We start from the raw sequence: 28,000 nt of genomic DNA on the forward strand, positions 1-28,000 counted from the left end.
TGCCTCTCTCTCTCCCTCAGCCGACCTCTCTCTCTCTGCCAACATCTCTCAATCTCTGCCTGCTTTTCTCTCTATTTCTCTCCTTCTCTCTGCCTGCCTCTCTCACTCTGTCTGCCTGCTTCTCTCTCTGCTTGCCTCTTTGTCTCTTTGCCTGCCTCTCTCTCTCTTTCTCCCTCTCTCCGCCTGCCTCTCTCTCTCTCTGCCTGCCTCTTTCCCTCTCTCTCTGCATGCGTTTCTCTCTCTCTCTCTGCCGGTCTGTGTGTGACTCTCTCTCTCTCTGCCTGTCTCTCTCTGTCTCTCTCTCCCTGCCTCTCTTTCTCTCTGCCTTCCTCTGTCTCCCTCTCTGCCTGGCTCTGTCTCTCTGCCTCTCTCTCTCTCTCTCTCTCTGCCCGGCACTCCCTCTCTCTCCGCCTGCCTCTCTCTCTCTGCCCCTGTCCCTCTCCAACTCTCTCGGCCTCTCTCTCTCTCTCTCTCTGCCTGCCTCTCTCTGTCTTTGCCTGCCTCTGTAGGCAACCACCATCCAGCCTGTGAACTGTATGTGACCCGTTACGTGGGGAAATAATGTGTGCGGCTAAAAGTAAACAGATCTAGAGCAGGGAAGTGCTGAGACAGCTATGTGGTCTAACTGAACTGAAAAGGGGAAGTAGATGTACTAGCACCTGCGAGCTTTGATGAAGACATGTCTAAACTTACTGCTAAATTTGTAACAGACATGTCATGTGGGCTGGTTGCTTGGAGACCGGTGGTCGGTGGAGTGAAGTAATGCCTTGTTATCAGACAAAGGCTGGAGAACAGAGAACTAAGCTGTGCAATGTGGTCGAAACTTGAGGAATGAGGCTACCAAAAATAAGAAGATGTCAAAACCGGTGAAATGTTGACCGACTGCAGCTGATGTTGCATTAGCCACAAGTGATTGACCAATCACTGTACATCGGGTTATCAGGTCCAGCCCATCCTGAGCTGATCATGCAGGCAGCATGCACGGAACAAAGTATAGGAAAGAATGTCCCAAAGTGTGAGCTAGCTCAGGACTAAATTATCTGATCAACTACTTGGAAAATCGGAAGGGGAACACTGATCACCTGTTCCATTCCGACACTCGGATGAACCTAAGTAACCGAGCTTTATTGGATGCGTGAGTATAATCTCTGTTGAAGATAAGATTATGAAACGCTGAATAAACGTGCCATGTGAGAACAATAATTTGATAGTCTTGAGTCGTTGATGCCCAGAGTAAACTTCCGGAACAGTACCAGCAGTAGGGATAGACGACACCTCTCTCTCTCTCTCTCTCTTTCTCTCTCTGCCTCTCTCTCTCTCTCTCGGCCTGCATCTCTCTCTCTCTTCCTACCTCTTTTTCCGGCCTCTTCCTGCCTCTCTCTCAGCCTGTCTCTCTCTCTCTCTCTCTTTCTCTCTCTCAGCCTGTCTATCTCTCTCTTTCTCTCTCTCTGCCTGTCTCTCTCTGTCTGCCCCTGTCTCTCTCTCTCTCTGCCCCTGTCTCTCTCTCTCTCTCTCTGCCCGGCTCCCTGTCTCTCTCTGCCTGCCTGCCTCTCTCTCTCACTCTGCCTGCCTCTCTCTCCCTCTCTCTCTCTGCCTGCCTCTCTCACTCCCTCTGCCTGCCTCTCTCTCTCTCTGCCTGCCTCACTCTCTCTTTCTCCCTCTCTCTGCCTGCCTGCCTCTCTCTCTCTCTCCCTGCCTGCCTCTCTCTCTCTCTCTGCCTGCCCCTCTCCCTCTCTCTCACTGCCTGGGTCTCTATCTCTCTCTGTGTCTCTCTCTATCTGCCACTTTGTCTGCTCTCTCTATATCTGTCTCTGTCTCTCTCTGCCTGCCTCTGTCTCTCTCTCTCTGCTTGCCTCTCTTCATCTCTTTACCCACCTCTCTCTCTCTCCCTCTCTCTGCCTCTTTCCCCCTCTCTGTCTGCCTCTGTCTCTTTCTCTCTGCCTGCCTCTCTCTCTGTCTGCCTCACTCTTTCTCTCTGTCTGCCTCTCTCTCTCTCTCTGTCTGCCTCTCTCTCTCTCTTTCTCTGCCCCCTCTCTCTGTCACTCCCTCTGTCTCTTGCTCTCTCTGCCTCTCAACCTCTCTTTCTGCCTCTCTCTCTCGCACGCTCTTTGCCTCTCTTTCTCCCTTTGCTTCTCTCTATCTTTCTGTAACTCTGTCTCTGTCGTTCTCACTCTCTCTGCCTCACTCTCTCTCTCTCTGCTTGCCTCACTTACTCCCTCTACCTGCCTCTCTCTCTCTCTGTCTGCCTCACTCTCTCTTTCTCCCTCTGTCTGCCTGCCTGCCTCTCTCTCTCTCTCTCTCTCCCTGCCTGCCTCTCTCTCTCTCTCTCTCTCTCTGCGCCTGCCTCTCTCTCTCTCTCTCTGCCTGCCTCTCTCTCTCTCTCTCTCTCTCTCTCTCTGCCTGCCCCCCTCCCTCTCTCTCACTGCCTGGGTCTCTATCTCTCTCTCTGTCTCTCTCTATCTGCCACTTTGACTGCCTCTCTCTATCTGTCTCTCTCTCTCTGCCTGGCTCTCTCACTCTCTTCCTGCCTCTCTCACTCTCTCTGCCTGCCTCTCTCTCTCTCTCTGCCCCTGCCTTCCTCTCTCTCTCAGCCGGTCTATCTCTCTCTGCCTATCTATCTCTTTCTCTGCCTCTCTAGCTCTCGCTCTCTCTCTCTGCCTCCCGCTCTCTATCTCTCTCTGTCTGCCTCTCTTCATCTCTCTGCCCACCTCTGTCTCTCTCTCTCTCTCTCTCTCTCTCTCTCTACCTCTATTTCTCTCTCTCTGCTTACCTCTCTCCCTCTATCTGTCTCTCTCTCTCTGCCTACCTCTCTCTCTGCCTGCTTCTCTCTCTCTCTCAGCCTGTGTCTGTCTCTCTCTCTCTCTGCCTCTGTTTATCTCTCTCTCTCGGCCTCCCTCTCTGTCTGCCACTGTCTCTGTTTGTCTCCCTGACTTTCACTCTCTGCTTCTCTCTCTCTGTGTTTCTCTCTCTCTGCCTGCCTCTCTCTCCCTCTCAGCCTGTGTCTGTCTCTCTCTCCCTCTGCCTCTGTTTATCTCTGTCTCTCTCTCTCTCTCTGCCTCCCTCTCTGTCTGCCACTGTCTCTGTTTGTCTCCCTGACCTTCACTCTCTGCTTCTCTCTCTCTCTTTGTCTCTGTCTCTCTCTCTCTCTCTCTCTGCCTGCCTGCCTTCCTTTCTCTCCCTCTTCCTGCCTCTCTCTCTCTGCCTGTCTATCTCTCTCTCTCACTCTGCCCCTGTCTCTCTCGCTCGCTCTTTCTCTCTCTCTGCCCAAGTCTTTCTCTCTGCCTGTCTCTCTCTCTCTCTCTGCCCCTGAGCCTCTCTCTTTCTCTGCCTCCCGCTCTCTTTATCTCTCTGTCTGTCTTTCTATATCTCTCTGCCTGCCACTTTCTCTCCCTGCCTACCTCTCTCTCTCTGCCGACATCTCTCTCTCTCTGCCTGCCTCTCTTTCTCTCTCTCTCTCTGCATACCTCTCTCTCTCTCTTTGCCTGCCTCTCTCTCTCTCTGCCTGCCTCTCTGCCCCTGTCTCTCTGGCTCTCTCTCTCCCTGCCCCTCGCTCTCTGCCGCTGAGTCTCATTCTCTCTGTCTGCCAGAGTCTCTCTCTGTTTCTCTCTCTGCCTCCCGCTCTCTTTATCTCTCTGCCTGTCTTTCTATATCTCTCTGCCTACCACTCTCTCTCCCTGCCTACCTCTCTCTCCCTGCCTACCTCTCTCTCTTTCTCTCTGACTGCCCTCTCACGCTCACTCTCTCTCTCTTACTCTCTGCCTGTCTCTCTCTCTCTCTCAGCACCTCTTCCAGTCTGTCATTATCTCTCTGTTTGTCTCCCTGACTGTCACTCTCTGCTTCTCTCTCTCTGCCTGTCTCTCTCTGCCCGATTCTCTCTCTCTCCCTCTCTCTGCCTCCCGCTCTCTTTATCTCTCTGCCTGTCTTTCTATATCTCTCTGCCTGCCACTTTCCCTCCCTGCCGACTTCTCTCTTTTTCTCTGCATGCCCTCTCACTCTCTCTCTCTCTCTCACTCCTTCCCTCTCTACCCGCCTCTCTCACTCTCTCTGTCTGCCTCTCTATCTCTCTGCTTGCCTCTCTCTCTCTCCCTGTCTCTGTCTGTCTCTCTTTCTCGGCCTCTCTGTCTGTCACTATCTCTCTGTTTGTCTCCCTGACTGTCACTCTCTGCTTCTCTCTCTCTCTCTGCCCCTGTCTCTCTAGCTTTCTCTGCCTGCGCCTCTCTCTCTCTTTCTCTGCCCCGTCTCTCTAGCTCTCTCTGCTCCTCTCTCTCTCTCTCTGCTCCTGCCTCTCTCTCTCTCTTTCTGCCTGCCTCTCTCTCTGCCCCTGTCTCTCTAGCGCTCTCTGCCTGCCTCTCTCTCTCTTTCTCTGCCCCTCTCTCTAGCTCTCTCTGCTCGTCTCTCTCTCTCTGTCTGTCTCTCTGTCTGTCACTCCCTGCCTACCTCTCTCTCTCTGCCCCTGTCTCTCTAGCTCTCTCTGCCTGCCTCTCTCTCTCTCTGCCCCTGCCTCTCTCTCTCTGCCTTGCTCTCTCTCTATCTCTCTGCCTGCCCTTCACTGTCTCTCTTTCTCTCTCTCTCTCTGCCGACATCTCTCTCTTTCTCTGCCTGCCTCTGTCACTCTCTCTGCCTGCCTCACTCTCTCTCTCTCTCTTCTTCTCTGTCTCTCTCTCTCGACCTCTCTCTCTGTCTGTCTCTGTCTCTCTGTTTGTCTCCCTGACTGTCACTCTCTACTTCTCTCCCTCTCAGCCTGCCTCTCTCTCCCTCTCTACCTGCGTCTTTCTCTCTGCCCGTCTCTTTCTCTCTGCCTGCCTCTCTCTCTGTCTGCCTCACTCTTTCTCTCTGTCTGCCTCTCTCTCTCTCTTTCTCTGCCCTCTCTCTCTGTCACTCTCTCTGTCTCTTGCTCTCTCTGCCTCTCAACCTCTCTTTCTGCCTCTCTCTCTCGCATGCTCTTTGCCTCTCTTTCTCCCTTTGCTTCTCTCTATCTTTCTGTAACTCTGTCTCTGTCGTTCTCACTCTCTCTGCCTCACTCTCTCTCTCTGCTTGCCTCTCTTACTCCCTCTGTCTGCCTCACTCTCTCTCTGTCTGCCTCACTCTCTCTTTCTCCCTCTCTCTGCCTGCCTGCCTCTCTCTCTCCCTGCCTGCCTCTCTCTCTCTCTCTGCCTGCCTCTCTCTCTCTCTCTCTCTCTGCCTGCCTCTCTCTCTCTCTCTCTCTCTCTCTCTCTCTCTCTCTCTCTCTCTCTCTCTGCCTGCCCCCCTCCCTCTCTCTCACTGCCTGGGTCTCTATCTCTCTCTCTGTCTCTCTCTATCTGCCACTTTGACTGCCTCTCTCTATCTGGCTCTCTCTCTCTGCCTGGCTCTCTCACTCTCTTCCTGCCTCTCTCTCTCTCTCACTCTCTCTGCCTTCCTCTATCTGTCATTGCCTTCCCCTCTCTCTCTGACTGCCACTCTCTCTCTCAGCCGGTCCATCTCTCTATCTCTCTCTGCCTATCTCCCTCTCTCTCTCTCTCTGCTCCTGTCTCTCTCGCTCTCTCTCTCTGCCTCTCTCTCTCTACCTCTCTCTCTCTCCCTCTCTCTGCCTCTTTCCCCCTCTCTGTCTGCCTCTGTCTCTTTCTCTCTGCCTGCCTCTCTCTCTGTCTGCCTCACTCTTTCTCTCTGTCTGCCTCTCTCTCTCTCTTTCTCTGCCCCCTCTCTCTGTCACTCCCTCTGTCTCTTGCTCTCTCTGCCTCTCAACCTCTCTTTCTGCCTCTCTCTCTCGCACGCTCTTTGCCTCTCTTTCTCCCTTTGCTTCTCTCTATCTTTCTGTAACTCTGTCTCTGTCGTTCTCACTCTCTCTGCCTCACTCTCTCTCTCTCTGCTTGCCTCACTTACTCCCTCTACCTGCCTCTCTCTCTCTCTCTCTCTCCCTGCCTGCCTCTCTCTCTCTCTCTCTCTCTCTCTGCGCCTGCCTCTCTCTCTCTCTCTCTGCCTGCCTCTCTCTCTCTCTCTCTCTCTCTCTCTGCCTGCCCCCCTCCCTCTCTCTCACTGCCTGGGTCTCTATCTCTCTCTCTGTCTCTCTCTATCTGCCACTTTGACTGCCTCTCTCTATCTGTCTCTCTCTCTCTGCCTGGCTCTCTCACTCTCTTCCTGCCTCTCTCACTCTCTCTGCCTTCCCCTCTCTCTCTGCCTGCCACTCTCTCTCACAGCCGGTCCATCTCTCTATCTCTCTCTGCCTATCTCTCTCTCTCTCTCTGCTCCTGTCTCTCTCGCTCTCTCTCTCTGCCTCCCACTCTCTATCTCTCTCTGCCTGCCTCTTTCTGTCTCTCTTTCTCTGCCCCTGTCTCCCTCTCTCTGTCTCTCACTCTCTCTCTGCCTCTCTCTCTCTACCTCTCTCTCTCTCTCCCTCTGCCTCAATCCCTCTCTCTCTCTCTCCCTCTGTCTCTCTTCCTCTATCTTTCTGTCACTCTGTCTGCTTCTCTCCATCTGTCTCTGTCTTTTTCTCTCTGTCTCTCTCTCTCTGCTTGCCTATCTCTCTCTCTCTCTGCTACCTCTCTCTCTCTCTCTGCCTGCCTCTGGCTGTTTCTCTCTCTTGGCCTCTCTCTCTGTCCGTCTCTTTCTCTCTGCTTGTCTCCCTGACTGTCACTCTCTGCTTCTCTCTTTGTCTGCCTGTCTCTCTGCCTGCCTCTCCTTCTCTCTCTCTTCCTGCCTCTCTTTCTCTCCCTCTTCCTGCCTCTCTCTCTCTCTCTCTGCCTGCCTCTCTCTCTCTCTCTGCCCCTGCCTTCCTCTCTCTCTCAGCCGGTCTATCTCTCTCTGCCTATCTATCTCTTTCTCTGCCTCTCTAGCTCTCGCTCTCTCTCTCTGCCTCCCGCTCTCTATCTCTCTCTGTCTGCCTCTCTTCATCTCTCTGCCCACCTCTGTCTGTCTCTCTCTCTCTCTCTCTCTCTCTCTACCTCTATTTCTCTCTCTCTGCTTACCTCTCTCCCTCTATCTGTCTCTCTCTCTCTGCCTACCTCTCTCTCTGCCTGCTTCTCTCTCTCTCTCAGCCTGTGTCTGTCTCTCTCTCTCTCTGCCTCTGTTTATCTCTCTCTCTCGGCCTCCCTCTCTGTCTGCCACTGTCTCTGTTTGTCTCCCTGACTTTCACTCTCTGCTTCTCTCTCTCTGTGTTTCTCTCTCTCTGCCTGCCTCTCTCTCCCTCTCAGCCTGTGTCTGTCTCTCTCTCCCTCTGCCTCTGTTTATCTCTGTCTCTCTCTCTCTCTCTGCCTCCCTCTCTGTCTGCCACTGTCTCTGTTTGTCTCCCTGACTTTCACTCTCTGCTTCTCTCTCTCTCTTTGTCTCTGTCTCTCTCTCTCTCTGCCTGCCTGCCTTCCTTTCTCTCCCTCTTCCTGCCTCTCTCTCTCTGCCTGTCTATCTCTCTCTCTCACTCTGCCCCTGTCTCTCTCGCTCGCTCTTTCTCTCTCTCTGCCCAAGTCTTTCTCTCTGCCTGTCTCTCTCTCTCTCTCTCTGCCCCTGAGCCTCTCTCTTTCTCTGCCTCCCGCTCTCTTTATCTCTCTGTCTGTCTTTCTATATCTCTCTGCCTGCCACTTTCTCTCCCTGCCTACCTCTCTCTCTCTGCCGACATCTCTCTCTCTCTGCCTGCCTCTCTTTCTCTCTCTCTCTGCATACCTCTCTCTCTCTCTTTGCCTGCCTCTCTCTCTCTCTGCCTGCCTCTCTGCCCCTGTCTCTCTGGCTCTCTCTCTCCCTGCCCCTCGCTCTCTGCCGCTGAGTCTCATTCTCTCTGTCTGCCAGAGTCTCACTCTGTCTCTCTCTCTGCCTCCCGCTCTCTTTATCTCTCTGCCTGTCTTTCTATATCTCTCTGCCTACCACTCTCTCTCCCTGCCTACCTCTCTCTCCCTGCCTACCTCTCTCTCTTTCTCTCTGACTGCCCTCTCACGCTCACTCTCTCTCTCTTACTCTCTGCCTGTCTCTCTCTCTCTCTCAGCACCTCTTCCAGTCTGTCATTATCTCTCTGTTTGTCTCCCTGACTGTCACTCTCTGCTTCTCTCTCTCTGCCTGTCTCTCTCTGCCCGATTCTCTCTCTCTCCCTCTCTCTGCCTCCCGCTCTCTTTATCTCTCTGCCTGTCTTTCTATATCTCTCTGCCTGCCACTTTCCCTCCCTGCCGACTTCTCTCTTTTTCTCTGCATGCCCTCTCACTCTCTCTCTCTCTCTCACTCCTTCCCTCTCTACCCGCCTCTCTCACTCTCTCTGTCTGCCTCTCTATCTCTCTGCTTGCCTCTCTCTCTCTCCCTGTCTCTGTCTGTCTCTCTTTCTCGGCCTCTCTGTCTGTCACTATCTCTCTGTTTGTCTCCCTGACTGTCACTCTCTGCTTCTCTCTCTCTCTCTGCCCCTGTCTCTCTAGCTTTCTCTGCCTGCGCCTCTCTCTCTCTTTCTCTGCCCCGTCTCTCTAGCTCTCTCTGCTCCTCTCTCTCTCTCTCTGCTCCTGCCTCTCTCTCTCTCTTTCTGCCTGCCTCTCTCTCTGCCCCTGTCTCTCTAGCGCTCTCTGCCTGCCTCTCTCTCTCTTTCTCTGCCCCTCTCTCTAGCTCTCTCTGCTCGTCTCTCTCTCTCTGTCTGTCTCTCTGTCTGTCACTCCCTGCCTACCTCTCTCTCTCTGCCCCTGTCTCTCTAGCTCTCTCTGCCTGCCTCTCTCTCTCTCTGCCCCTGCCTCTCTCTCTCTGCCTTGCTCTCTCTCTATCTCTCTGCCTGCCCTTCACTGTCTCTCTTTCTCTCTCTCTCTGCCGACATCTCTCTCTTTCTCTGCCTGCCTCTGTCACTCTCTCTGCCTGCCTCACTCTCTCTCTCTCTCTTCTTCTCTGTCTCTCTCTCTCGACCTCTCTCTCTGTCTGTCTCTGTCTCTCTGTTTGTCTCCCTGACTGTCACTCTCTACTTCTCTCCCTCTCAGCCTGCCTCTCTCTCCCTCTCTACCTGTGTCTTTCTCTCTGCCCGTCTCTTTCTCTCTGCCTGCCTCTCTCTCTGTCTGCCTCACTCTTTCTCTCTGTCTGCCTCTCTCTTTCTCTGCCCTCTCTCTCTGTCACTCTCTCTGTCTCTTGCTCTCTCTGCCTCTCAACCTCTCTTTCTGCCTCTCTCTCTCGCATGCTCTTTGCCTCTCTTTCTCCCTTTGCTTCTCTCTATCTTTCTGTAACTCTGTCTCTGTCGTTCTCACTCTCTCTGCCTCACTCTCTCTCTCTGCTTGCCTCTCTTACTCCCTCTGTCTGCCTCACTCTCTCTTTGTCTGCCTCACTCTCTCTTTCTCCCTCTCTCTGCCTGCCTGCCTCTCTCTCTCCCTGCCTGCCTCTCTCTCTCTCTCTGCCTGCCTCTCTCTCTCTCTCTCTCTCTGCCTGCCTCTCTCTCTCTCTCTCTCTCTCTCTCTCTGCCTGCCCCCCTCCCTCTCTCTCACTGCCTGGGTCTCTATCTCTCTCTCTGTCTCTCTCTATCTGCCACTTTGACTGCCTCTCTCTATCTGGCTCTCTCTCTCTGCCTGGTTCTCTCACTCTCTTCCTGCCTCTCTCTCTCTCTCACTCTCTCTGCCTTCCTCTATCTGTCATTGCCTTCCCCTCTCTCTCTGACTGCCACTCTCTCTCTCAGCCGGTCCATCTCTCTATCTCTCTCTGCCTATCTCCCTCTCTCTCTCTCTCTCTCTCTCTCTGCTCCTGTCTCTCTCGCTCTGTCTCTCTGCCTCCCACTCTCTATCTCTCTCTGCCTGCCTCTTTCTGTCTCTCTTTCTCTGCCCCTGTCTCCCTCTCTCTGTCTCTCACTCTCTCTCTGCCTCTCTCTCTCTACCTCTCTCTCTCTCCCTCTCTCTGCCTCTTTCCCCCTCTCTGTCTGCCTCTGTCTCTTTCTCTCTGTCTGCCTCTCTCTCTCTCTTTCTCTGCCCCCTCTCTCTGTCACTCCCTCTGTCTCTTGCTCTCTCTGCCTCTCAACCTCTCTTTCTGCCTCTCTCTCTCGCACGCTCTTTGCCTCTCTTTCTCCCTTTGCTTCTCTCTATCTTTCTGTAACTCTGTCTCTGTCGTTCTCACTCTCTCTGCCTCACTCTCTCTCTCTCTGCTTGCCTCACTTACTCCCTCTACCTGCCTCTCTCTCTCTCTGTCTGCCTCACTCTCTCTTTCTCCCTCTGTCTGCCTGCCTCTCTCTCTCTCTCTCTCTCCCTGCCTGCCTCTCTCTCTCTCTCTCTCTCTCTCTCTCTGCGCCTGCCTCTCTCTCTCTCTCTCTGCCTGCCTCTCTCTCTCTCTCTCTCTCTCTCTCTGCCTGCCCCCCTCCCTCTCTCTCACTGCCTGGGTCTCTATCTCTCTCTCTGTCTCTCTCTATCTGCCACTTTGACTGCCTCTCTCTATCTGTCTCTCTCTCTCTGCCTGGCTCTCTCACTCTCTTCCTGCCTCTCTCACTCTCTCTGCCTTCCCCTCTCTCTCTGCCTGCCACTCTCTCTCACAGCCGGTCCATCTCTCTATCTCTCTCTGCCTATCTCTCTCTCTCTCTCTCTCTCTCTGCTCCTGTCTCTCTCGCTCTCTCTCTCTGCCTCCCACTCTCTATCTCTCTCTGCCTGCCTCTTTCTGTCTCTCTTTCTCTGCCCCTGTCTCCCTCTCTCTGTCTCTCACTCTCTCTCTGCCTCTCTCTCTCTACCTCTCTCTCTCTCTCCCTCTGCCTCAATCCCTCTCTCTCTCTCTCCCTCTGTCTCTCTTCCTCTATCTTTCTGTCACTCTGTCTGCTTCTCTCCATCTGTCTCTGTCTTTTTCTCTCTGTCTCTCTCTCTCTGCTTGCCTATCTCTCTCTCTCTCTGCTACCTCTCTCTCTCTCTCTGCCTGCCTCTGGCTGTTTCTCTCTCTTGGCCTCTCTCTCTGTCCGTCTCTTTCTCTCTGCTTGTCTCCCTGACTGTCACTCTCTGCTTCTCTCTTTGTCTGCCTGTCTCTCTGCCTGCCTCTCCTTCTCTCTCTCTTCCTGCCTCTCTTTCTCTCCCTCTTCCTGCCTCTCTCTCTCTCTCTCTGCCTGCCTCTCTCTCTCTCTCTGCCCCTGCCTTCCTCTCTCTCTCAGCCGGTCTATCTCTCTCTGCCTATCTATCTCTTTCTCTGCCTCTCTAGCTCTCGCTCTCTCTCTCTGCCTCCCGCTCTCTATCTCTCTCTGTCTGCCTCTCTTCATCTCTCTGCCCACCTCTGTCTGTCTCTCTCTCTCTCTCTCTACCTCTATTTCTCTCTCTCTGCTTACCTCTCTCCCTCTATCTGTCTCTCTCTCTCTGCCTACCTCTCTCTCTGCCTGCTTCTCTCTCTCTCTCAGCCTGTGTCTGTCTCTCTCTCTCTCTGCCTCTGTTTATCTCTCTCTCTCGGCCTCCCTCTCTGTCTGCCACTGTCTCTGTTTGTCTCCCTGACTTTCACTCTCTGCTTCTCTCTCTCTGTGTTTCTCTCTCTCTGCCTGCCTCTCTCTCCCTCTCAGCCTGTGTCTGTCTCTCTCTCCCTCTGCCTCTGTTTATCTCTGTCTCTCTCTCTCTCTCTGCCTCCCTCTCTGTCTGCCACTGTCTCTGTTTGTCTCCCTGACTTTCACTCTCTGCTTCTCTCTCTCTCTTTGTCTCTGTCTCTCTCTCTCTCTCTGCTTGCCTATCTCTCTCTCTCTGCTACCTCTCTCTCTCTCTCTGCCTGCCTCTGGCTGTTTCTCTCTCTTGGCCTCTCTCTCTGTCCGTCTCTTTCTCTCTGCTTGTCTCCCTGACTGTCACTCTCTGCTTCTCTCTTTGTCTGCCTGTCTCTCTGCCTGCCTCTCCTTCTCTCTCTCTTCCTGCCTCTCTTTCTCTCCCTCTTCCTGCCTCTCTCTCTCTCTCTGCCTGCCTCTCTCTCTCTCTCTGCCCCTGCCTTCCTCTCTCTCTCAGCCGGTCTATCTCTCTCTGCCTATCTATCTCTTTCTCTGCCTCTCTAGCTCTCGCTCTCTCTCTCTGCCTCCCGCTCTCTATCTCTCTCTGTCTGCCTCTCTTCATCTCTCTGCCCACCTCTGTCTCTCTCTCTCTCTCTACCTCTATTTGTCTCTCTCTGCTTACCTCTCTCCCTCTATCTGTCTCTCTCTCTCTGCCTACCTCTCTCTCTGCCTGCTTCTCTCTCTCTCTCAGCCTGTGTCTGTCTCTCTCTCTCTCTGCCTCTGTTTATCTCTCTCTCTCGGCTTCCCTCTCTGTCTGCCACTATCTCTGTTTGTCTCCCTGACTTTCACTCTCTGCTTCTCTCTCTCTCTTTGTCTCTGTCCCTCTCTCTCTCTCTCTCTCTCTGCCTGCCTGCCTTCCTTTCTCTCCCTCTTCCTGCCTCTCTCTCTCTGCCTATCTATCTCTCTCTCTCACTCTGCCCCTGTCTCTCTCGCTCGCTCTCTCTCTCTCTCTGCCTGTCTCTCTCTCTCTCTCTGCCCCTGAGCCTCTCTCTTTCTCTGCCTCCCGCTCTCTTTATCTCTCTGTCTTTCTATATCTCTCTGCCTGCCACTTTCTCTCCCTGCCTACCTCTCTCTCTGCCGACATCTCTCTCTCTGCCTGCCTCTCTTTCTCTCTCTCTCTGCATACCTCTCTCTCTCTTTGCCTGCCTCTCTCTCTCTCTGCCTGCCTCTCTGCCCCTGTCTCTCTGGCTCTCTCTCTCCCTGCCCCTCGCTCTCTGCCGCTGAGTCTCATTCTCTCTGTCTGCCAGAGTCTCTCTCTGTCTCTCTCTCTCTGCCTCCCGCTCTCTTTATCTCTCTGCCTGTCTTTCTATATCTCTCTGCGTACCACTCTCTCTCCCTGCCTACCTCTCTCTCTTTCTCTCTGACTGCCCTCTCACGCTCACTCTCTCTCTCTCTCTCTGCCTGCCTCTCTCTCTCTCTGCCTGTCTCTCTCTCTCTCTCAGCACCTCTTCCAGTCTGTCATTATCTCTCTGTTTGTCTCCCTGACTGTCACTCTCTGCTTCTCTCTCTCTGCCTGTCTCTCTCTCTCTCTGCCCGATTCTCTCTCTCTCCCTCTCTCTGCCTCCCGCTCTCTTTATCTCTCTGCCTGTCTTTCTATATCTCTCTGCCTGCCACTTTCCCTCCCTGCCGACTTCTCTCTTTTTCTCTGCATGCCCTCTCACTCTCTCTCTCTCTCTCTCACTCCTTCCCTCACTCTCTCTGTCTGCCTCTCTATCTCTCTGCTTGCCTCTCTCTCTCTCCCTGTCTCTGCCTGTCTCTCTTTCTCGGCCTCTCTGTCTGTCACTATCTCTCTGTTTGTCTCCCTGACTGTCACTCTCTGCTTCTCTCTCTCCGACTGCCTCTCTCTCTCGCTCTCTCTCTGCCCCTGTCTCTCTAGCTTTCTCTGCCTGCGCCTCTCTCTCTCTTTCTCTGCCCCATCTCTCTAGCTCTCTCTGCTCGTCTCTCTCTCTCTCTGCTCAAGTCTTTCTCTCTCTCTCTCTCTCTGCCTCTCTTTCTATATCTCTCTGCCAGCCACTTTCTGTCCCTGCCTATCTCTCTCTCTTTCTCTCTGCCTGCCCTCTCACTCTCTCTCACTCCCTCCCTCTCTACCCGCCTCTCTCTCTCTCTGTGCCTGCCTTTCTCACTCTCTCTCTATCTCTCTGCTTGCTTCTCCCTCACTCTCTGCCTGTCTCTATCTCTCTCTCTCTCTCGGCCTCTTGCTCAGTCTCTATCTGTCTGTTTCTCTGCCTGCCTTTCTCTCTCACTGCCTGCTTCTCTTTCTCTCTCTACCTCGATTTCTCTCCCTCTCTGCCTGCCTTTCTCTCTGCGTGCCTTACTCACTTTTTCTGCCTGGATTTCTCCCTCTTTCTCTCTCTCTCGCTATCTATTTCTCTCTCTCTGCCTGCCCCTCTCTGTCTCTGCCTTCCTATCTCTCTCTCTCTCTCTGTCTGCCTCTCTCTGTCATTCTGTCTGCCTCTATCTGTCTCTGTCTCTCCCTCTCCCTTTCTTTCTCTCTCTCTGTCTGCCTGCCTCTCTCACTCTGACTCTGCCTGCCTCTCTCTCTCTCTCTCTCTCTCTCTCTCTCTCTCTCTCTCGGCCTGCCCCTCTCTCTCCTTCTGTCTGCCTCTCTCTCTCTCTTGCGGTCTGCCTCTCTCTCTTGCTGTCTGCCTCTGTCTCTCTCTCTCTCTGCCTGCCTCGGTCTCTCTCTCTGCCTGTCTCTCTCACTCTCTCTCTCTCCCTGCCCCTACCTTTCTCTCTCTGCCTTCCTCTCTCTCTATCTCTCTGCCTGCCTCTTTCTATCTCTCTCCCTCTCTCTGCCTGCCTCACACTCTCTCTCCCTCCCTCACACTCTCTCTCCCTCTCTGTCTCTATTTCTCTCTCACTCTGCCTCTGTCTCTCTCTCTCGACCACTCTATCTGTCTGTATCTATCTGTCTCTCTCTTTGTCTCCCTGACTGTCACTCCCTACTTCTCTCCCTCTCAGCCTGCCTCTCTCTCCCTCTCTACCTGTGTGTGTCTCTCTCTACCTGTGTGTGTCTCTCTCTGCCTGTGTCTTTCTCTCTGCCTCTGCCTCTGCCTCTGTCTCTCTCTCTGTTTCTCTCTCTGTTTCTCTCTCTGTTTCTCTCTCCCTCGGACTCTCTCTCGGACTCTCTCTCGGACTCTCTGTTTGTCTCCCTGACTGTCACTGTCTGCTTCTCTCTCTCTCTGCCTGTCTCTCTCTCTCTCTCTCTCTCTCTGCCTGCCTCTCTCTCTCTCTCTCTCTCTCTGCCTGCCTCTCTCTCTCTCTCTTTCTGCCTGCCTTTCTCTCTGCCCCTGTCTCTCTAGCGCACTCTGCCTGCCTCTCTCTCTCTCTTTCTCTGCCACTCTCTCTAGCTCTCTCTGCTCGTCTCTCTTTCTCTGTCTGTCTCTCTGTCTGTCACTCCCTGCTTCTCTCTCTTTCTGCCCCTGTCTCTCTAGCTCTCTCTGCCTGCCTCTCTCTCTCTCTCTGCCCCTGCCTCTCTCTCTCTGCCTTGCTCTCTCTCTATCTCTCTGCCTGCCCTTCACTGTCTCTCTTTCTCTCTCTCCCGACATCTCTCTCTTTCTCTGCGTGCCTCTGTCACTCTCTCTGCCTGCCTCACTCTCTCTCTCTCTCTCTTCTTCTCTGCCTCTCTCTCTCTGCCTGCCTCTCTCTGCCTCTCTCTCTCTGCCTGCCTCTCTCTCTCTCTCTCTCTCTCTCTGCCTGCTTCTCTCTCTCTCTCTCTCTCTCTCTGCCTGCCTCTCTCTCTCTCTCTCTCTCTGCCTGCCTCTCACTCTCTCTCTCTCTGCCTGCCTCTCACTCTCTCTGCCTGCCTCTCACTCCCTCTCTCTCTGCCTGCCTCCCTCTCTCTGTGCTTGCTTCTCCCTCACTCTCTGCCTGTCTCTATCTCTCTCTCTCTCGGCCTCTTGCTCAGTCTCTATCTGTCTGTTTCTCTGCCTGCCTTTCTCTCTCACTGACTGCTTCTCTTTCTCTCTCTACCTCGATTTCTCTCCCTCTCTGCCTGCCTTTCTCTCTCTCTCTCTGCCTGCCTCTCTCTCTGCGTGCCTTACTCACTTTTTCTGCCTGGATTTCTCCCTCTTTCTCTCTCTCTCGCTATCTATTTCTCTCTCTCTGCCTGCCCCTCTCTGTCTCTGCCTTCCTATCTCTCTCTCTCTGTCTGCCTCTCTCTGTCATTCTGTCTGCCTCTATCTGTCTCTGTCTCTCCCTCTCCCTTTCTTTCTCTCTCTCTGTCTGCCTGCCTCTCTCTCTCTCTCTCTCTCTCTCTCTCTCGGCCTGCCCCTCTCTCTCCTTCTGTCTGCCTCTCTCTCTCTCTTGCTGTCTGCCTCTCTCTCTCTCGCTCTCTCTCTCTCTCTCTCTCTCTCTCTCTCTGCCCCCTCTCTCTCCTTCTGTCTGCCTCTCTCTCTCTCTCTCTCTCTGTCTGCCTCTCTCTCTCTCTTGCTGTCTGCCTCCCTCTCTCTCTCTCTCTCTCTCTCTGCCTGCCTCGCTCCCTGTCTCTCGGCCTGCCACTCTCTCTCTCTCTCTCTCTCTCTCTCTGCCTGCCTCGGTCTCTCTCTCTCTCTGCCTGTCTCTCTCACTCTCTCTCTCTCTCTCCCTGCCCCTACCTTTCTCTCTCTGCCTTCCTCTCTTTCTATCTCTCTGCCGACATCTCTCTCTCTCTCTGCCTGCCTCTTTCTATCTCTCTCCCTCTCTCTGCCTGCCTCACACTCTCTCTCCCTCCCTCACACTCTCTCTCCCTCTCTGTCTCTATTTCTCTCTCACTCTGCCTCTGTCTCTCTCTCTCGACCTCTCTATCTGTCTGTATCTGTCTGTCTCTCTCTTTGTCTCCCTGACTGTCACTCCCTACTTCTCTCCCTCTCAGCCTGCCTCTCTCTCCCTCTCTACCTGTGTGTGTCTCTCTCTCTGCCTGTGTCTTTCTCTCTGCCTCTGTCTCTGTTTCTGTCTCTTTCTCTCTCTTTCTCTCGGCCTCTCTCTCTGTCTGTCACTATCTCTCTGTTTGTCTCCCTGACTGTCACTCTCTGCTTCTCTCTCTTTCTGCCTGCCTCTCTCTCTCTCTCTCTCTTTCTCTGCCTCTCTCTCTAGCTCTCTCTGCTCGTCTCTCTCTCTCTGTCTCTCTCTTGACCTCTCTATCTGTCTGTATCTGTCTGTCTCTCTGTTTGTCTCCCTGACTGTCACTCTCTACTTCTCTCTCTTTCTGCCTGCCTCTCTCTCTCTCTCTCTCTTTCTCTGCCTCTCTCTCTAGCTCTCTCTGCTCGTCTCTCTCTCTCTGTCTCTCTCTTGACCTCTCTATCTGTCTGTATCTGTCTGTCTCTCTGTTTGTCTCCCTGACTGTCACTCTCTACTTCTCTCCCTCTTTACCTGTGTCTCTCTCTCTCTGCCTGTCTCTCTCTCTCTGCCTCTGTCTCTGTTTCTCTCTCTTTCTCTCGGCCTCTCTCTCTGTCTGTCTCTCTGTCTGTCACTCCCTGCTTCTCTCTCTCTCTGCCCCTGTCCCTCTAGCTCTCTCTGCCTGCCTCTCTCTCTCTCTGCCCCTGCCTCTCTCTCTCTGCATTGCTCTCTCTCTATCTCTCTGCCTGCCCTTCACTGTCTCTCTTTCTCTCTCTCTCACTCTCTGCCGACATCTCTCTCTCTCTCTGCCTCTCTATCTCTCTCTTTCTCTGCCTGCCTCTGTCACTCTCTCTGCCTGCATCACTCTCTCTCTCTCTCTCCCTCTCTGTCTCTCTCTTTCTCTCTCTCGACCTCTCTCTCTGTCTGTCTCTCTCTCTGTCTCTCTGTTTGTCTCCCTGACTGTCACTCTCTACTTCTCTCCCTCTCAGCCTGCCTCTCTCTCCCTCTCTACCTGCGTCTCTCTCTCTCTGCCTGTCTTTCTCTCTGCCTCTGTCTCTGTCTCTCTCTCTCTTTCTCTCGGCGTCTCTCTCTGTCTGTCTCTCTGTCTGCCGCTCTGCCTGCCTCTCTTTCTCTCCCTCGTCCTGCCTCTCTCTCTCACACTGCCTGCCTCTCTCTCTCTGCCTCTCTATCTGCCCCTCTCTCTCTCGCTCTCTCTCTCTCTGCTGCTGAGTCTCATTATCTTTCTCTCTGCCTGTCTCTCTCTCTCTCCCTCTGCCTCCCGCTCTCTTTATCTCTCTGCCTGTCTTTCTATATCTCTCTGCCAGCCACTTTCTCTCCCTGCCTATCTCTCTCTCTCTGCCTGCCCTCTCACTCTCTCACTCCCTCCCTCTCTACCCGACTCTCTCACTCTCTCTGCCTGCCTCTCTCACTCTTTCTATCTATCTATCTCTCTGCTTGTCGCTCTCTCTCTCTCTCTGTCTGTCTCTCTCTCTCTCTCTGCCTGCCTCCCCTTCTCTCTCTCTCTGCCCGAGCTTCTCACACTCTCTTTGCCTGTCTCTCTCTCTCTCTCTCTCTCTTCCTGCCCCCCTCTCTCTTTCTCTGCCCCTGAGTCTCCCTCTCTCTCTGCCTCCCACTCTCTCTCTCTCGGCCTCTCGCTCTATCTCTATCTGTCTGTCTCTCTGTTTGTCTCCCTGACTGTCACTCTCTGCTTCTCTCTCTGCCTCTCTTTCTCTCTCTGTGCCTGCCTCTCTCTCTGTGCCTGCCTCTCTCTCTCTCTCTCTGCCTGCCTCTCTCTCTCTCTCTCTCTCTCTGCCTGCCTCTCACTCTCTCACTCTCTGCCTGCCTCCCTCTCTCTCTGCCTGCCTCTCTCTCTCTCTCTGCTTGCTTCTCCCTCACTCTCTGCCTGTCTCTATCTCTCTCTCTCTCGGCCTCTTGCTCAGTCTTTATCTGTCTGTTTCTCTGCCTGCCTTTCTCTCTCACTGCCTGCTTCTCTTTCTCTCTCTACCTCGATTTCTCTCCCTCTCTGCCTGCCTTTCTCTCTCTCTCTCTGTCTGCCTCTCTCTGTCATTCTGTCTGCCTCTATCTGTCTCTGTCTCTCCCTCTCCCTTTCTTTCTCTCTCTCTGTCTGCCTGCCTCTCTCACTCTGACTCTGCCTGCCTCGCTCTCTCTCTCTCTCTCTCTCTCTCGGCCTGCCCCTCTCTCTCCTTCTGTCTGCCTCTCTCTCTCTCTTGCTGTCTGCCTCTCTCTCTTGCTGTCTGCCTCTCTCTCTCTCTCTCTCCCTCCTTCTGTCTGCCCCTCTCCCTCCTTCTGTCTGCCTCTCCCTCCTTCTGTCTGCCTCTCTCTCTCTCTCTGTCTGCCTCTCTCTCTCTCTCTCTGTCTGCCTCTCTCTCTCTCTCTCTGTCTGCCTCTCTCTCTCTCTTTCTGTCTGCCTCTCTCTCTCTCTCTCTCTCTCTCTGCCTGCCTCGCTCCCTGTCTCTCGGCCTGCCACTCTCTCTCTCTCTCTCTCTGCCTGCCTCGGTCTCTCTCTCTCTCTGCCTGTCTCTCTCACTCTCTCTCTCTCCCTGCCCCTACCTTTCTCTCTCTGCCTTCCTCTCTATCTCTCTGCCGACATCTCTCTCTCTCTCTGCCTGCCTCTTTCTATCTCTCTCCCTCTCTCTGCCTGCCTCACACTCTCTCTCCCTCCCTCACACTCTGTCTCCCTCTCTGTCTCTATTCCTCTCTCACTCTGCCTCTGTCTCTCTCTCTCGACCTCTCTATCTGTCTGTATCTGTCTGTCTCTCTGTTTGTCTCCCTGACTGTCACTCCCTACTTCTCTCCCTCTCAGCCTGCCTCTCTCTCCCTCTCTACCTGTGTCTCTCCCTATCTACCTGTGTCTCTCCCTCTCTACCTGTGTCTCTCTCTCTCTGCCTGTGTCTTTCTCTCTGCCTCTGTCTCTGTTTCTCTCGGCCTCTCTCTCTGTCTGTCACTATCTTTCTGTTTGTCTCCCTGATTGTCACTCTCTGCTTCTCTCTCTCTCTGCCTGTCTCTCTCTCTGCCCCTGTCTCTCTAGCTCTCTCTGCTTGTCTCTCTCTCTCTCTCTCTCTCTTGACCTCTCTATCTGTCTGTCTCTCTGTTTGTCTCCCTGACTGTCACTCTCTACTTCTCTCCCTCTTTACCTGCGTCTCTCTCTCTCTCTGCCTGTCTCTTTCTCTCTGCCTCTGTCTCTGTTTCTCTCTGTTTCTCTCTCTTTCTCTCGGCCTCTCTCTCTGTCTGTCACTCCCTGCTTCTCTCTCTCTCTGCCCCTGTCTCTCTAGCTCTCTGTGCCTGCCTCTCTCTCTCTCTGCCCCTGCCTCTCTCTCTCTGCCTTGCTCTCTATCTCTCTGTCTGCCCTTCACTGTCTCTCTTTCTCTCTCTCTCTCTGCCGACCTCTCTCTCTCTCTCTCTCTGCCGACCTCTCTCTCTCTCTCTCTGCCGACCTCTCTCTCTCTCTCTCTCTGCCGACCTCTCTCTCTCTCTGCCGACATCTCTCTCTCTCTCTGCCTCTCTATCTCTCTCTTTCTCTGCCTGCCTCTGTCACTCTCTCTGCCTGCCTCACTCTCTCTCTCTCTCTCCTTCTCTGTCTCTCTCTCTTGACCTCTCTCTCTGTCTGTCTCTGTCTCTCTGTTTGTCTCCCTGACTGTCACTCTCTACTTCTCTCCCTCTCAGCCTGCCTCTCTCTCCCTCTCGACCTGCGTCTTTCTCTCTGCCTGTCTCTTTCTCTCTGCCTCTGTCTCTTTCTCTCTGCCTCTGTCTCTGTCTCTTTCTCTCGGCGTCTCTCTCTGCCTGCCTCCCTTTTTCTCTCTCTGCCTGCCTCTCTTTCTCTCCCTCTTCCTGCCTCTCTCTCACACACTGCCTGCCATCTCTCTCTCTATCTGCCCCTCTCTCTCTAGCTCTCTCTCTCTCTGCCTGCCTGCCTGCCCTCTCTCTCTCTGCCGCTGAGTCTCATTATCTTTCTCTCTGCCTGCCTCTCTCTCTCTCTCTCTCTCTCTCTGCCTGTCTATCTCCCTCTCTCTCTCTCTGCCTGTCTATCTCTCTCTCTCTGCTTCCCCCCCTTTCTCTCTCTCCCCGTCTCTCTCTCTGCCTCCCGCTCTCTTTCTCTCTCTGCCAGACTTTCTATATCTCTCTGCCTGCCTCTTTCTCTCTCTGCCTATCTGTCTCTCCCTGCCTGCCTCTCTCTCTCTCTCTCTGCCTGCTTCTGTCACTCTCTCTGCCTGCCTCACTCTCTCTCTCTCTCTCTCTCTCCCTCTCCCTCTCTGTCTCTCTCTTCCTCTCTCTCTCTCTGTCTCTCTGTTTGTCTCCCTGACTGTCACTCTCTACTTCTCTCCCTCTCAGCCTGCCTCTCTCTCCCTCTCTACCTGCGTCTCTCTCTCCCTGCCTGTCTCTTTCTCTCTGCCTCTGTCTCTGTCTCTGTCTCTCTCTCTTTCTCTCGGCGTCTCTCTCTGTCTGCCGCTCTGTCTGCCGCTCTGCCTGCCTCTCTTTCTCTCCCTCGTCCTGCCTCTCTCTCTCACACTGCCTGCCTCTCTCTCTCTGCCTCTCTATCTGCCCCTCTCTCTAGCTCTCTCTCTCTGCTGCTGAGTCTCATTATCTTTCTCTCTGCCTGTCTCTCTCTCTCTCCATCTGCCTCCCGCTCTCTTTATATCTCTGCCTGTCTTTCTATATCTCTCTGCCAGCCACTTTCTCTCCCTGCCTATCTCTCTCTCTGCCTGCCCTCTCACTCTTTCTATCTATCTATCTCTCTGCTTGTCACTCTCTCTCTCTCTCTGCCTGTCTCTCTCTCTCTCTCTCTCTCTCTCTGCCTGCCTCCCCTTCTCTCTCTCTGCCCGAGTTTCTCACACTCTCTTTGCCTGTCTCTCTCTCTCTCCCTCTGCCTCCTGCTCTCTTTATATCTCTGCCTGTCTTTCTATATCTCTCTGCCAGCCACTTTCTCTCCCTGCCTATCTCTCTCTCTGCCTGCCCTCTCACTCTTTCTATCTATCTATCTCTCTGCCTGTCTCTCTCTCTCTCTCTCTCTCTCTGCCTGCCTCCCCTTCTCTCTCTCTGCCTGAGTTTCTCACACTCTCTTTGCCTGTCTCTCTCTCTCTCTCTCTCTCTCTCTCTCTCTCTCTTCCTGCCCCCCTCTCTCTTTCTCTGCCCCTGAGTCTCTCTCTCTCTCTGCCTCCCACTCTCTCTCTCTCTGCCTGCCTCCCTCTCTCTCTGCCTGCCTCTCTCTCTCTGCCTGCCTCTCTCTCTCTGCCTGTCTATCTCTCTCTCTCTCTGCCTGTCTATCTCTCTCTCTCTCTGCTTCCCCCCTTTCTCTCTCTCCCCGAGTCTCTCTCTCTGCCTCCCGCTCTCTTTCTCTCTCTGCCAGACTTTCTATATCTCTCTGCCTGCCTCTTTCTCTCTCTGCCTATCTGTCTCTCCCTGCCTGCCTCTCTCTCTCTCTCTCTCTCTCTGCCTGCCTCTCTCTCTCTCTCTCTCTTTCTGCTTCTGTCTCTGTCTCTCTCGGCCTCTCGCTCTGTCTCTATCTCTCTGCCTCTGTCTCTCTGTTTGTCTCCCTGACTGTCACTCTCTGCCTCTCTCTCTCTCTGTCTATCTGTCTCTCTCCCTTTGCCTAACTCTCTCTCTCTCTGTATGCCTCGATTTTTCTCTCTATCCATCTGTGTGTGTCTCTCTCTCTGCCTACCTCCCTCTCTCTCTGCCTACCTCCCTCTCTCTCTCTCTATAATCTATCACTCTCTCTCTGTCTCGGTCTTCCTCTCTTTCTCTCTGCCTGTCTCTCTCTCTCTCTCTCTCTCTCTGCCTTTCTCTTTCTATCTGCCTCTCTCTGCCTGCCTCTCTCTCTCTGCCTGTCTCTCTCTCTCTCTCTCTGCCTCTCTCTTTCTATCTGCCTCTATCTGTCTCTCTCTCTGCCTGCCTCCCCCTCTCACTCTGACTCTGCCTGCCTCTCTCTCTCTGCCTGCCTCTCTCTCTCTGCCTGTCTCTCTCTCTCTCTGCCTGTCTCTCTCCCTCTCTGCCTGTCTCTCTCCCTCTCTGCCTGCCTCCCTCTCTCACTCTGACTCTGCCTGCCTCTCTCTCTCTCTCCCTCTCTGTCTGCCTCTCTCACTCTCTCTCTCTGTGCCTGCCTCTGTCTCGTCCTCTATTACTCTCTCTCTCTCTCCCTCTCTCTGTGCCTGCCTCTCCCACTCTCTCTGTGCCTCCCTCTCTCTCTCTCTCTGCCTCTCTCTCTCTCTCTCTGTGCCACTCTCTCTCACTCTCTCTGTGCCTGCCTCTCTCACTCTCTCTGTGCCTGCCTCTCTCACTCTCTCTGTGCCTGCCTCTCTCTCTCTCTCTGTGCCTGCCTCTCTCTCTCTCTCTGTGCCTGCCTCTCTCTCTCTCTCTGCCTGCCTCTCTCTCTCTCTCTGCCTGCCTCTCTCTCTCTCTCTGCCTGCCTCTCTCTCTCTGCCTGCCTCTCTTTCTCTGTGCCTGCCTCTCTTTCTCTGTGCCTGCCTCTCTTTCTCTGTGCCTGCCTCTCTCTCTCTGTGCCTGCCTGCCTCGCTCTCTGTCTCTGTCTCTGCCTCTCTCACTCTCTCTGTGCCTGCCTCTGTCTCTGCCTCTATTTCTCTCTCTCTCTCTTCCTGCCTCTGTCTCTCTCTCGGCCTCTCTCTCTGTCTCTTTCTGTCTGTCTCTCTCTCGGCTTCTGTCTCTCTCTCGGCCTCTGTCTCTCTCTTTGTCTCCCTGACTGTCACTCTCTGCTTCTCTGTCTGTCTCTCTCTCTCTGCCTCTATTTCTCTCTCTCTCTGTGTCTGTCTCTCTCTCTCTCTCTCTGCCTGCCCCTTTCTCTCTCTCTTTCTTTGCCTGCCTCTCTCTCTCTCTCTGTCTGCCCCAGTCGCAGGCCCCAGTTACCATGGCACCTTGCTCCTGGGCCTGGGACCTGCCGCCTCCTGCGCGGGGATGGTGGCGGAGATTCAGAGCCCGAGGCTTAGAGCGAGTCTGTACGCAGGCAAAGCCAGTGCTTGGCCTGGGTCCTGAGCACAAGGCCAGGAAGGCCACACTGGATATGGAGTTTGGGCAGGAAGCGCCGACAGGCAGGCAGCTCAGCCCAGGCACCGCCATCTAACTAACGGAGCCAAAATGACAGATTGTCCGCCAACTTGGAAAGGAGGACATGCACACGGAGGCTCCGCCATGTTAGTAAAGGAGCTGCAACTGTTATGAGTCACTGAACCATTTGGCGGGTCAGCTGAAAACCATTGGCAGGCTGGATTCTGGCCCATGGGCCGGGTGTTCTGGAGTCTAGACTAGCGGGCATAGTGTTAAACTTAGAGCCAGAACTTTTCAGCAGTGAAGTTAGGAAACATTTCTACACACAAAGGGTGGTAGAAGTTTGGAACTCTCTTCCACAAACAGCAGTTGATGTGAGATCAATGTTAATGTTAAATCTGACATTGATAGATCTTTGTTAACCAAAGGTATTAATGGATATGGGACAAAGGCAGGTTTATAGAGTTAGATCACAGATCAGCCATGATCTCATGCCTGGTGGAACAGGCTCGAGGGGCTAAATGGCCAACTCCTAGAATCAGAGAAACTTACAGCACAGAAGGAGGCCATTCGACCCTTTGTGCTTGTGCTGGCCCTTTGAAAGAACAGTCGTGCTTCACACCCACTTGTTGTTTGTAAGCCTGTAAGTTCCTCATTCTCAAATACCTGTCAACTCCCTTTTAAAATGACTGATCGAATCAGGTTCCACCACATTTTCAGTTGGAGCGATCCAGATCCCGACAACTCTCTGTTGGTGCAGAAACTGCTGAATCCAATGTTGAGTCTGGAAGGTTGTAAAGTGTCCAATTGAAAGATGAGCTGCTGTTCCTCGAGCTCCCATTGAGATTCATTGGAACAGTGCAGGAGGCCGAGGACAGAGAGGTCAGAGTGGGAGTGGGACGGAGAATTAAAATGGGAAGTGACCGGAAACTCAGGGTCAAGCTTGCAGACTGAACGGAGATGTTCCACAAAGTGATCACCCAATCTGCGTTTGGTCTCCTCAATATAGAATAGACCAGATGGTGAGCAGTAAATATAATCTAGTAAATTGCAAGAAGTACAAGTAAATCACTGTTTGCTTTCATCCCACAAAACCCTGAGAATAATCTAAAGTGTGTGACTTTATTTGAAGACAAACGGTTACAATGTAAAGCAAACCACTTGCTGGAATATTAAAGAACACCCCAGCTATCAAGACTATTAACACAGCAGATATAAACCCCCCTGTCAGAATGAACATGGTTCAGTCCTGGATGTGATTAACAGCAGCATCCAACCCCTGCAGTCACTTGTGAACTCACTAGTGTCTCAACGTTTTGGATGATCGATTAAACCCCTTCCCACAGTCAGAGCAGGTGAACAGCCACTACTTATATTATAATATTATCTTTAATATTATCTAATATGATATTCTCTTTTACAGTTCAGTGGGATGTAAACAGTAACCCCAGCACCTTCAGGAGAGATGGTGCTAAAGCCCATGTGTGCAGAGCGACAATAAAATCAATGACTGTAAATCCTCTCCTAATACTCTGTAAAAGGAGTTTACAAAAGTTATTTGCTGTTACAGGATAGAAATTCAGAACAGACAATTCTAGATCCTATGGAACATTTTATTCCTCTCTTGTTCCCCCAAAGCTGTAAATCCCCGTCCCACACACTCTTCCTCCTCCCTGTGCTGAAATCCAAACCCATGTCACCATCTGCACCATTTCTTTCCTCCACTCCCAGTTTTCTCCCTCCCTCTATTCTAGCTGGGTTCAGTTCTCCAGCCCCTGTGTGCAGAGTGAGAATCAAATCAATGAGTCAATGATTTTCTGTCCTGGTCACTGGGACCCTGAAGCTCCGCCCACTCTCTGTTCTGGTCTCACAAATTACCAGATTCATTCAGCTCAATTTCACAACCTGTCTTTGTGTTTTTGTGGGATCTCTTTCACTCCCTTTTTTTCCTGTTGTAACGTCATTACAGGGTAGTGAAGGGGAGCATTTGCAGACAGGAAACTCAAACAAAACATCACAGCACGATCTGACAGAGTCACTCGATTCATCAGGATCTGAATGTCATCGGCCTTTGACCATGGAAGCAAAAAGCCTCGTTCACAGTGGGGAGAAACTGTACACGTGTTCTGTGTGTGGACGAGGCTTCAGCCAATCATCTGGCCTGTTGAAACACAAGCGCAGTCACACTGGGGAAAAGCCGGGGAAATGCGGGGACCGTGAGAAGGAATTAAATTACCCGTCTGAGCTGGAAGCTGCTCAACACAGTCACACTGGAGAGAGGCTGTTCACCTGCTCCGTGTGTGGGAAGGGATTCACTCAGTCATCAAACCTGCTGACACATCAGCGAATTCACACTGGGGAGAGGCCGTTCACCTGCACTGAATGTGGGAAGGGATTCACTCAGTCATCAAACCTGCTGACACACCAGCGAATTCACACTGGGGAGCGGCCGTTCACCTGCACTGAGTGTGGGAAGAGATTCACTCATTCATCCACCCTGCTGACACACCAGCGAGTTCACACTGGGGAGAGGCCATTCACCTGCTCTGAGTGTGGGAAGAGATTCACTCATTCGTCCACCCTACTGACACACCAGCGAGTTCACACTGGGGAGAGGCCATTCACCTGCACAGAGTGTGGGAAGGGATTCATTCATTCATCCGGCCTGCTGACACACCAGCGAGTTCACACTGGGGAGAGGCCGTTCACCTGCTCTGAGTGTGGGAAGGGATTCTCTCAGTCATCGAACCTGCTGACACACCAACGAATTCACACTGGGGAGAGGCCGTTCACCTGCTCTGATTGTGGGAAGGGATTCTCTCATTCATCCACCCTGCTGATACACCAGCGAGTTCACACTGGGGAGAGGCCGTTCACCTGCTGTGAGTGTGGGAAGGGATTCTCTCAGTCATCCAAGCTGCTGGGACACCAGCGAATTCACACTGGGGAGAGGCCATTCATCTGCTCTGTGTGTGGGAAGGGATTTGCTAATTCATCCGCCCGGCTGAGGCACAAGCGAGTTCACACTGGGGAGAGGCCATTCACCTGCTCCGTGTGTGGGAAGAGATTCACTCAGTCGTCCAACCTGCTGACACACCAGTGCATTCACACTGGGGAGAGACCATTCACCTGCTCCGTGTGTGGGAAGGGATTCACTCAGTCATGCAAGTTACTGAGACACCAGCGAGTTCACAGATGATTACCAGGGTTGAATTCTGCTGTTATTGCTGCTGTTAATCACATCCAGGACTGAACCATGTTCATTCTGACAGTTGGGGTTTATTTCTGATGTCAGTTGCCCCTCTTGGACTAAGCATCTGCCCCACAGCATCTCTCATTCATGTGTGAATAGACCATCATGTCTTCAAACCTCATTTTCCATTTAAATCCATTCAATAAATGTATTGAACAAAAGATGAACAATAAACAGATCACAGGCCAATCCTGCAGCTCTATATTGACAGGAGAAAGTCTGTTCTTTAGCTCAAGAACGAGGCTGTTTAAGCTCTGAATGTTTGTAAGCACCAGCAGACTTGAGCTGTTTGATAGACAGGCTGTTCACAGCTGTTAACATGTCAGATATTGAAGGAATTACTCTTAAAATAAACTCACCAATTTATAACCTCAGACTCCGGTCCCTGCTATAATTAATACTCAGCATCATTAGTGCTGATTTACAGTCAATCACTGAATAACCAGGTTAACCTTTGTTACTTGTTTTGTGAAATACTCTCCCTATTAGTGCTCAACTGCTGGATAACTCTGATTACATTTCTATGTGTTTATACATGTTTATAAAGTGTCTGTGTGTCCAGATTTAACTAAGTTGTGATTTGTAACCAATAAATGATGTTTTGGCCATGACTAGTCATCTGGTATCTTGGTGATTTGTCAAGAAAGATTTAGTTCACTCACCCAGCAGCTTGAGAGGAACCAGACTGAGGTTTAATGAACATAAGAAATAGGAGCTGGAGGAGGCCATTTGGCCCTTCGAATGTGCTCAGCCATTAGGGATCGGCAATAACTGCTGGCCTTTTCAGCAACACCCACATTCTGTGAATAAGTAGAACAATCGCCTCATCCCAGGACCCAGACTAGTGAACCGTCATTGCATTCCCTCAAAGGCAAGTGTGTCTTTCCTTAGATAAGAAGACCAAAACTACACACTATTCCAGGTGGGGCCTCACCAATGTCCTGTATGATTGTAGTAAGACTTTATTCTTACACCCCAATCCCTTTGTAACAAAAGCTAACATATCATTTGCCTTCCTAATTGCTTGCTGTACCTGCATGTTAACTTTCTGTGATTCATGTACAAGAACACTGTAACAAATGCTTTGATTTAAAAAAAGAAAAAACTTGGAGTTCTGTGGTTTGAAAGACTGAGAACATTAAATGCTGAACTGGTGGGGCACAGATTGCAAGGCAACTTGTTTCCAAGCAACAACATCAAGGAAAATGACAGGTCACATGACTTATTGTTAAGCGTTCAGTTTCACTTTTGCTTTGTGAAAGACCAGTGCTGGGCAGGCAGGAGGCAGAACAAACTGTCTGGGACCTGTGTTTTTTGGCAGACCAGAAATAGACCTCTCCCTGAAAATAAGGCCTCTCTTGTAGAAAGAAATTCCACATTTGAGTTGTGGCTGTGTTCTGCCTGGAGAGGAAAAGACCCAGAGAAAGAGGAGTTGCTGCTCTCTGTGGAGAAAGACTCCTTTGTTGAGAGGAAGACCTGTGTTGTTAAAGGTAGCAAATTCCTATTGCCTCCAGTCTCTG

The 28,000-nt window shown here is 52.5% G+C and overlaps 2 protein-coding genes across 2 annotated transcripts in view; one reads left to right on the plus strand and one right to left on the minus strand.

Moving 5' to 3' along the window:
* On the plus strand, positions 1-27,091 carry LOC137349260 (zinc finger protein 229-like). The gene is made up of 2 exons (XM_068014775.1): positions 1-1,135; positions 25,197-27,091. The coding sequence occupies exon 2, from the start codon at positions 25,305-25,307 to the stop codon at positions 26,424-26,426; it is 1,122 nt and encodes a 373-aa protein (XP_067870876.1). The 5' UTR covers positions 1-1,135; positions 25,197-25,304; the 3' UTR covers positions 26,427-27,091.
* LOC137348767 (zinc finger protein 850-like) overlaps positions 1-28,000 on the minus strand; it is a 546,053-nt gene that overhangs the window by 473,703 nt on the left and 44,350 nt on the right. The window lies entirely within an intron of this gene.

The sequence above is a fragment of the Heterodontus francisci genome, chromosome 34 (assembly GCF_036365525.1).
Source record: "Heterodontus francisci isolate sHetFra1 chromosome 34, sHetFra1.hap1, whole genome shotgun sequence".
Classification (NCBI taxonomy): Eukaryota; Metazoa; Chordata; class Chondrichthyes; order Heterodontiformes; family Heterodontidae; genus Heterodontus; species Heterodontus francisci.

Bases quoted from the DNA above. Each gene is read 5' to 3' on its own strand.
- LOC137349260 (XM_068014775.1), top strand. From the start codon at position 25,305: ATGGAAGCAAAAAGCCTCGTTCACAGTGGGGAGAAACTGTACACGTGT.